The sequence below is a fragment of the Hermetia illucens genome, chromosome 1, assembly GCF_905115235.1.
Source record: "Hermetia illucens chromosome 1, iHerIll2.2.curated.20191125, whole genome shotgun sequence".
NCBI lineage: Eukaryota > Metazoa > Arthropoda > Insecta > Diptera > Stratiomyidae > Hermetia > Hermetia illucens.
The window spans coordinates 159,941,285-159,951,113 of record NC_051849.1 but is presented as its reverse complement, the minus strand read 5'-3'; the positions used below and the strand labels follow the sequence as shown (position 1 = coordinate 159,951,113).

Sequence of the window (9,829 nt, the reverse complement as noted above, 5' to 3'; positions counted from 1 at the left end):
TCCGAAGTAATTGATGGCCGGTACTTAGACAAATTCATAAGCAGAATAAATTAATGGTATCTTTCTCAAAAATTGAATTGACTTAAAAATCTTTGATCGCTGAATTCTGTCAAGATGTATTCTAAATGTAGACCTGTAGTGAGAGGGAGTAGGTTAGATACTGAGCTAGAAACGCATTATTCATGGAGGTTGGACCGTCGGTTCAAAATCGGATTCAGCACGTGGGAAGCAACACTCCAATACCAGTCATACTTTTATTTTTGAAGAACTTGCAGTGCTTAGCATACCGGGAACCTTCAACGACTACTCTCACTGGACGGCACGACCAATCAATAGATTTGGCCTGTAATTTTAAGCAGGCATCAGGGTCACACCTAAAGCGCTCTGGTTATAGGTGCATAAACGAGATATGGTTGATTGTGTAGTGTAGTGTGAACCAAGTTAACTGTCATTCACTTGATGATGTTGAGGTGGAATAACATCCAAAAGTTTGAGTTTACTCATTAAAATTAAATGTACCAAAGGTTTCGATCTTGCTTTCATCAGCATTGAGGAGGGTATAACGATCGTGAGGCACTGTTGCTCTGAGTTGTGTCCACGATGTTGATCCGATTGTTCAAGTTTCTGTATCTGAATATGTTTACATTTTGGCTAATGAACCATTGAGCAAGACCTTAACGAACTTTCGACGCTAAATCTTGATGCCTTGCAAATGAATAAATGAAGTTTTTTTCGTCGGCCTTCTGTTTTCTGAAGTAGCTTCAAATTTAATGGTTTAACTAATATACAGAATGCGGATATGCAGTGCTGGGATTGGCAGGTGATTATAAAGCTTAACATAGGAAAGATAACGAATTTTGAAAATTGCTTGCTCCTGCCCAAGTGATTCTGTTTTTCGCAAGAAATGGATTAGAACCAATATCAGAAAAGATCCTGCATCGCCAAACAAGATGCTCGACCAATTTGTTTTTACAAGTTTATGCGGTTTCTGTTATCATAGCTTTGAAGCTCGACAAAGGTGAAAAACATACTGTCTTTTTAGGTGTAGACTTGAGAAAGACCTCCTAAATTATGCAAATTCTTGGCTCGCAGCCTTAGGTGACGGAAATACATGAGGAGGTGTCTTTCAAAGAGATATCCCAAACTCGATCATCTCAATATTTCCAGACGGCATGACGACACTATTTTAGGCATGCATCCTAAAACATCAAAACTTTCTTATATGCTTGAAACCTATGTTTGATAGGTAAATGCAGGTTAAAAGGAAATACTAGCAAAAGTGATAATATAACCTTCATATTGAGCCGAGAATCATGCTCTATAGCCTCAATAGATGGCAAGCCATGGAGACATGCCAGTCCATTTGGTTAATAGGTCCTGAAAAAATTACATTGGTACAAGCACTCTGAAATGAACCTGAAAATTCAGAGAATGGGTAGCTTACTAACTAGACGGTCAAAATTTGGCATTTACAACAAGGGGTTATTATCCCTTACTCCTTTTCACTACCTCCTGAGGTATAAGGTCAGCGCACGATCTCTTCGTTGTAATTTTTATTTATTCCCCGATATTATTTTCGTTGAGACTGTGCTTTAGTGAGACGCGAAAGAGGTAAACGTTTGAAAATCTGGGGATTATTATATTCATTGACTTTGGAAACTTTCCAAGAAAAGCAATCAAAAATTTTCGGACAAATTACCAAAACGCTTGCTTCTTAAAAAAATACTAAGCGATAAATGAAGATCTAAACTTTGATCTGTATAATTGATATCGACATCTGTAGTATCTCCTTCTCTCTTGAGACTGCTTGGTAACGGCCAACCAAGGCTTTCTTTTCTGCCGTCACTTGTGTTCCTAAAGAAAATAATACGCACCATTTTGTTTCAATCACCAGAACTGCTTCCTCCACCAGCAAGATTTAAGGCATAGTATCGAATTTGCATCGAGAATTCAGATTAACACGACGAAACTGGACTAGAAAATCCAATTTATATTTACATCTTTTTTGAAGTCAAGCAATTTGTGGGAAGTTTACGGGGATATTCTTGTACAGTTTCTCATCTCTCTTACCAAGTTTTAACGAAATCTACAGCATTGTTAAGGGTATAATTCTGTGCTTTCGGGCCCGAAAATATGTTCCAGAATTATAAATATCGAGGGTGCTAAATTTTCTAGCACTTCCGTCGACTCTTTTATATGGAATAGAATTCCAAGTCACCTGAATTGTCTTTTGATTGCCGACTTAGATTCCTCAAAACGAAAGATTCAAGTGAGTAACTTGATATTTGCCATTAAGTATCGAATCATGATTTGAGTTTGAATTCATAGTTTTCGTTCTTATACTAAAAAGGTAACTTAATTTCTGTTGTTTTTTTTCAGATAACCGCATTTTGGACTAGTCATGCATAGGAAAATATCACCGTAACTTATTCGAATTCGTGCCGAAAGTGGAGTTCAAACGAGCGGATATCATGGCATTGTGACAGTTTCTAGCAAATACAAATTCCCAAGAAATCAGATAAAGCTGTCATAAATGCAGCATTAATGCTATAAATCTAAATATTTATGAATTTCCTATTACCGGTCCATAAATTCTATTAATCCAATCATTTTGCGGTTAATTTCTGCTATTAGCATTCTGATTGAATGGTGTTAATGATAATGAGTAGTGATTAGAGATAGTGATTTTTGCAAGTGTTTCTTCTTGTCTCGGAGTAAATAACAGAAAATATCTGTGCAGTAAAGTGAAAAATTAAATATGATTAGAACGTTTGATAAGAAATAAAATATTTCAGTCTTTATTAAGAGTGCAGCGTAGCACCTAAGAGTAAAGTATCTGTGTTAACAGGTTGAAAATTTTGTGTTCTGACTACCAAGCAGATAATTATCGTCATTCTCAAATTTCCCAAATTAGATATGCAGTTCATTAGCAGAGAAGTTGTTTGAGAGTAGTAAATTATGACTACCGTTATGTGCGCTAGAATTACACAAAATCATACTCCAAGGTCCCAATAGATTATGGAATGGATCCGAACTAAAGTTCCTGTGGAAATAACTGGAAAACTCAACATTTTGAAATTATGACGCTTTACAGCTGTTGTCGATCAACATCATCTTACACAAAACGGCCATCGATCGACAATATGGCTTCAACACAATCGCCAACCTATCTAAGTCTCATCATCATTGCCGCCCTTATATCGTTTGTCAGCGGTGTACATGTTCCTGGTCCGGGGCCAGGACAATATGTAGCTTTCCCACGGCGACGTTCATCTAACGATGGCGGTGCTCAGATGCAATCACGTGCCGTCGATACACGAATTCAATTGGAGGTTCTCGAGGGTGACCCACGTGGTACAGTTGTTGGCTATATACCCACACGGCCTGACTTTACATATCGATTCAATGAGCCGCCGCGAGAATTCACATTGGATCAGAACACGGGTGAAATAAAAACAAATGCAATTCTAGATCGTGAGGATCGCGATCGTTATGATTTGGTTGTATTATCGAGTCAGCCAACATATCCGATTGAGGTTCGAATTACAGTTCTCGATATCAATGACAATGCACCTGAGTTTCCCGAGCCGAATATTGCAGTGTCGTTTTCAGAGAGTGCTGCTTCTGGTACAAGGGTGTTGCTTGATGCGGCTACTGATCGTGATATAGGGGTGAACGGCATAACGGACAATTATCGAATCGTTGATGGAAATTATGAAGATAAATTCAGACTAGCCGTCACAACGAACCCTAGTGGTGATGTCTCCTACCTGCACCTTGAGACAACAGGGAAATTAGATCGGGAGTCACGTGGATTCTATACACTGAATATATCGGCAACAGATGGAGGTGAACCTCCCCGAAGCGGCTATCTTCAAGTCAACGTAACTATAGTGGATGTCAACGACAATCCGCCAATCTTTGATCACAGTGATTATATTGCGGCTCTGGATGAGAACGTTCCGCCCGGAACATCCGTTCTCAAGGTGACTGCCTCAGACAGCGATCTTGGCGATAACAGCAAGATCACTTACTACTTAGCCGATACAGAAACTCAATTTACCGTTGATCCAGAAACTGGAGTGATCTCGACAGCCGAACGTCTTTCATGTCCAGAGCAGACCTGTCCAACCTATAATCACCTGGTCGCAGAGAACAGTGGAAGTAGCGCGGTTGGATCCACGTCAACGAGCTGTCCCAAAAGTTGCGTCTTCACCGTATTTGCAAGAGACCATGGATCACCTCGTCAGGATGGACGGACTTATGTGACTGTGAATCTAAGAGATACAAATGATCACGATCCGATAATACAGTTTCGGTATTTTCCGTCCACTGTAAGTGTTGCAACTGTTGACGAAAATGCACCAAATGGTAGTGTTGTAGCCACTGTGTCGGTTGTTGATATGGACCAGGGTTTGAATGGCGAGACAAGTATTAAGATTTTGTCCGGGAATGAAATGCAGCACTTTAGGCTGGAAAAGACGCCAAGCTTTGATATTGTTCGCGTTAATGGTGTTCTCGATCGAGAAGAGATTGGAAAATACAACTTGACCGTTCTGGCAACAGACAAAGGCACTCCTCCAAGAACTGCAACTGCATACTTGATTATACATGTAAACGATGTAAATGATCATGACCCGGTTTTCGAGAAGTCAGAATACTCAGCGGTATTGAGCGAATTGGCACCGATCGGAACGTATGTGGCTAGTATTACGGCTACTGATGAAGATACAGGTGTAAATGCCCAAATATTTTATGACTTCGTATCTGGAAATAACAAACAGTGGTTTGCTATCGATTCTGCATCAGGACTGATCACAACTCAGGCGTCTCTCGATCGAGAAGTTCAAGGAACTGTGGAGCTAAGCATTTCAGCTCGCGATGGAGGTCCTAATCCGAAATGGGCCTACACTCAGTTGAAAGTGACTATTCTTGATGAAAATGATGAAGCACCACAGTTCTCGCAGCAGAGCATAAACGTGAGTTTGAGCGAAAATACACCACCAAACACTTTGGTTGCAATGCTAACAGCCGCAGATCACGATCAAGGTACTAATGGCAGCGTTACCTATAGCCTTCCAACGATCTTACAACATAAATATCCTGATATGTTCGCCCTTGACTCGTTAACTGGTCAATTAACCACAAAATCGCGACTTGATCGTGAAAAAATCGCGCAATATGAGATTCTTGTTGTTGCACGTGATCAAGGCATACCACCACAATCCTCTACTGCAACTGTATATCTTAATGTTGAAGATATTAACGATAATAGTCCGGAATTTTATCCCAAGCAATATTTCGTAACGATTGCCGATGATACAAAAGTGGGCACGTCATTACTAAAAGTCCAGGCAAGTGATCGTGATGATGGCGATAATGCCATTGTTACGTACAGCCTAGAACAGGGAGGCACGGATAGTCTCTTTACCATCGATAGTTGGACCGGGGTGATTAGTCTCAGGGGTAGTTTGCAATCAGTATCGAATCCTTCTTTCAAGCTGATTGTGTCGGCAAAAGACCGAGGCGATCGACGATCGGAAAAAGATGCAATTGTTGAGATTGTAAAACAGTCTAAAATGGAGAGTTTGGAGTTCGATTCGGCTGGTGGTTACGAGTTTCAGATTACCGAGGATCATGATGCTGAAGAAGCGAAGATTGGACGCGAGGTCGGCAAAGTTCATGCTGGTGCATCGTCCGCGATTTCCGGCCATCAAAATATCGAATATCTTATTGTCTATGGGGATCCTGATGAGAATTTTCAAGTTGACCAAAGATCTGGCCTTATTACGACTGCTAGAAAGATTGATCGTGAATCATCGCTTTCTTACTCATTAGTAGTGGTAGCTCGAGCACATCTTGCATATGGAAAAACTACAGTGAATATATCTGTGCTAGATTTGAATGATAACGCACCGATCTTCACTCACGATCGTGATGAAATTCGCCTGGCCGAGAATGCAGCAGTCGGGCAAGAAGTGTATTTGTCACGTGCTCGTGATCGTGATTCCGGAATAAATAGTCGTGTTACGTACAGTCTTACATACAATCCGGACGATCAGTTTCGTATTAGTGAGGCTACCGGTGTTTTATATCTTAATCGTCCGATAAGATCAGATCCTGAGACAATCGTGCATGTAGAACTAACCGCAACGGACGGAGGATCACCGCCGCTATCTTCAAAGAATTCAATTAAAATCATTATTGCTGATGTTAATGATCATACGCCGGTTTTCGATCATACATCGTACGAAACATCGTTGTTGGAATCAACTGCCGTGAATGCTCGGTTCTTCGCATTGGCTGCTTCGGACGCAGATATTGGAGCCAATGGAAGAATCTCATATAATATTATTGAAGGAAATTCAGAAGAAAAGTTTGGAATATTCCCTGATGGTTATCTTTTCGTTAAGTCGCAATTGGATCGGGAGGAAAGGGATTACTATTCACTGACGGTGGCTTGTAGTGATCATGGTAGTCCATCGCGATCGTCTATTGTTCCCGTGATTATACACGTGATTGACGAAAATGACAATGCTCCACAATTCACTAATTCGACTTTCACATTCAGCATTCCGGAGAATGAACCAGTAGACTCATTTGTTGGGAAGCTAACCGCTGTCGATCGCGATATTGGCCGAAACGCTGAGCTGATCTTCTCTCTGTCATCACGTGAGTTGGATTTCACGATTGATCCTCGAAATGGTTTCATCAAAACTCTGCATCCTTTCGATCGAGAAGCCCTTGTACAACTTACTGGACAGAACTATTTGCAGTTGGAGGCGACTGTGAGTGATAATGGGGTTCAAAGACTTAAGGATAAGGTTAAAGTGAAAATATTTATTACGGACGTCAATGATAACGCGCCGCAGTTTTTGAGGGCTCCTTATAAGATTCAAATTTCGGAAGGATCGCCTGTTGGATCGCAGTTGATAAGGATATATACAGTTGATGCCGATGAAGGACTAAATGGAGACGTGTTTTATTCGATTACCGGCGGAAATGAGGAAGGAAGATTTATGATAGATGCTGCAACGGGACAAGTAACTCTGGCAAGGAGAGTGGATCGGGAAACAAAATCTTCTTATAAACTTACAATTGTCGCACAAGATGCAGCACTTAAAGGTCCTTTGAATACTACAACTACTATTAGTATCGAAGTTTTAGATGAAAATGACAATGCACCTGAGTTTACTCAAACGGATACAAAAATTTCTGTGAAGGAAACCAGTCCGATTGGGACGGAGCTCATGCGCTTCAGAGCGAGCGATTCTGATTTGGGAATAAACAGTCAAATTACGTTTTCGATTTCCGCAGGCAATAGGAAAGATACTTTCCATATAGATCCAAATGCAGGCTTCCTATATTTGCATAAATCTCTGGACTATGAAGAGACAACATCGTATGCTCTGAATGTCACCGCATCGGATGGTGGAAACCCCAGACTTTCAACGACTATCATGTTCATTGTTAATGTTGTGGATGAAAATGATAATCCTCCAAGTTTTCCGAATACAGCTATAGTAAGACAAATTCGGGAAGGTATACCTGTCAAGACGCCAATTGTTACTGTAACCGCTGAAGATCCAGACTCTGGAGTGAATGGCAAGGTTACATACAGGATATCCAATCAGGAGCCTGAAAATCATTTAAGACATTTCGGTATTAACGCTTCAACGGGAGTGATTCATACCCTTCGACAAATCGACCGGGAAGCTATCGACACGTTCCGCTTGACTGTTGTCGCAACTGATCAAGCAGAAAATCCTCAGGCACGCCTTTCTGCTGAAAAGCTTGTTACTGTCATTGTTGAGGATATTAATGATAATGCACCAATCTTCATATCCATGAATGCCGCAGTACTTCCTCTGAAGGATATTCGAATCGCTCCAGGACGGGAGGGTTCCATTGTTATGCACGTACAAGCTCGCGATGCAGATTCAAGTACCAACGGACTCGTTACCTACGAAATGGTTAGCGGGAATAGTGAACTTTTCAGGCTTCATCGAAGCACCGGAGCGATCTCCCTACGTAAAATGATTCCCCATCCAGAACCTCGCTATCAGCTGGCGGTAAAGGCTACTGATGAAGCTGTTCAAGCTGAGCGTAAAAGTTCCGATGCTTATATAACCATAATATCAAGTGGTATTCCTGGTAGTGGTAGTGGAAGTAATGGTGGCCCAGTGTTTGACCAACGCGATCAAATCGGTAGCGTTTATGAAAATGAGCCGGCGGGTACGAGCATTTTAACGGTATCGGCGCGACTTAATTCCGCAGAAATTGAATATTATGTAACGAATGTGACTGGTGATGGACGCCAGGTGGATCGTTTATTTGATATTGATACCAAGTTGGGAATATTATCAACGGTTGGCGAGTTGGATCGAGAAAATGGAATAGAAACGTACGAGGTGGAGGTTTATGCTATCGCGCTTGGAGGACAACCGAGGACTAGTAGTACAAAGGTAGGTGTTATTTCACTTTAGTTTTTTTTATTATTCGCAAAATTGGCGATTTTATCCAGGATCTTGGAGAACTGTGAAAAAAATTCGATTTTTAAGACTCTAGGATCGTTAAAGCACCTCCAGCTATGAATCGAATAATAGATAAAATAAATGGTTTCCATTTTTCACCGATTTTATTGTCTCCGCTAGCATAGAAAACTCATAATACCAATCCGAAATCGGTATCGGTATCTCATAACGAAAAAAATAATTTATGTCTTAATTTATCTTTTATAAAAACACCACAACTTCTCATCTGCACATCACCATATTTCTTATTTTTTTATACGCTCACTTTGCCGGCGTGTATAAAACATTCCAATTTACCGACTTGAAAATATTTTACAATAGAATAAATTTCATTTGACAAATTTTCCCCCCAAACCTCAAAGAATAAATTCTTTTAATTTTCAAACCTTTTCGGCGTTGTTGATTTCTCATTGGTAAAATTATTCTATACAAAAGATTGAGGCGTGTTGTGGTTAATATTGAATAAACTTAACTGATTCCGAGTCGGCATAATATGCATGGACCATACATATGTATGTATGTATGAATATTACAAAAATAAAAATATTTTCAATGAATAAACAAAAAGCCATCCATACAATTCAGAAAAGTAATTGAATATGTATAGGAAGGCACCCTGCTGATTTTCGAAAAAGTTAATGAACTCGCAGTCATCATGATGATGATGGTCATGATCACGATGATGGTGATGATGACGATGGTGCCGGGCCGTGGTCAGAAATTCCAGATTCTGATTTCCAGATTTAACTTTTGGAGCGCAAGCATAAACGATGCTATCAATTCGAACAAAAATGATTGGATGACGACTGTGTTTTTCACCCAAATGGGTTCCTGTCCCTTCATTTTATCGTTTCACCGAGAAATTTTCATTGACCGAATTAAAATTTTGAAAGGAAACTACCATTTAACGGATGTTGCTAAATGAGTGCTTGATTTCTATCGGAATTATTATTATTTTATTTTGATATCCAGTCATTTCATGAATTCGTTAGAAAGTGTTTTTATCCTTTTTGAAAATTGACATCAGTCATTTTGTAGCTTGGAATCCTTATGGACTACCTCTCCATAATCAAGCAAACTTTCTGCCATTAATTAATAGACCATTAATAGACGAATTGAAACCACTCTATAGAAGTATCTTGAACAAATAGTTAAGCTAATGAAACTATCTATATCTTTAAAAAAATCAGAATGATAACGCGCCTTAAAATCCGTAATTAATTCCGCTCCTAATCATTTGCCGGAACGAGTCCCATCCCCTTCGTCACTTTTACGAGCTATCATCACCACATTTT

At 40.0% G+C, this 9,829-nt stretch overlaps 1 protein-coding gene across 1 annotated transcript; it reads left to right on the top strand.

The window, feature by feature from the left end:
• Positions 1-2,840: 2,840 nt before the first annotated feature.
• Positions 2,841-8,486, top strand: LOC119646395 (cadherin-related tumor suppressor-like). The gene has a single exon (XM_038046842.1). The coding sequence runs from the start codon at positions 3,081-3,083 to the stop codon at positions 8,484-8,486; it is 5,406 nt and encodes a 1,801-aa protein (XP_037902770.1). The 5' UTR covers positions 2,841-3,080.
• The last annotated feature ends 1,343 nt before the right edge of the window (positions 8,487-9,829 follow it).

Coding starts and splice junctions, on each gene's coding strand:
- LOC119646395 (XM_038046842.1), top strand. CDS start 3,081: ATGACGCTTTACAGCTGTTGTCGATCAACATCATCTTACACAAAACGG.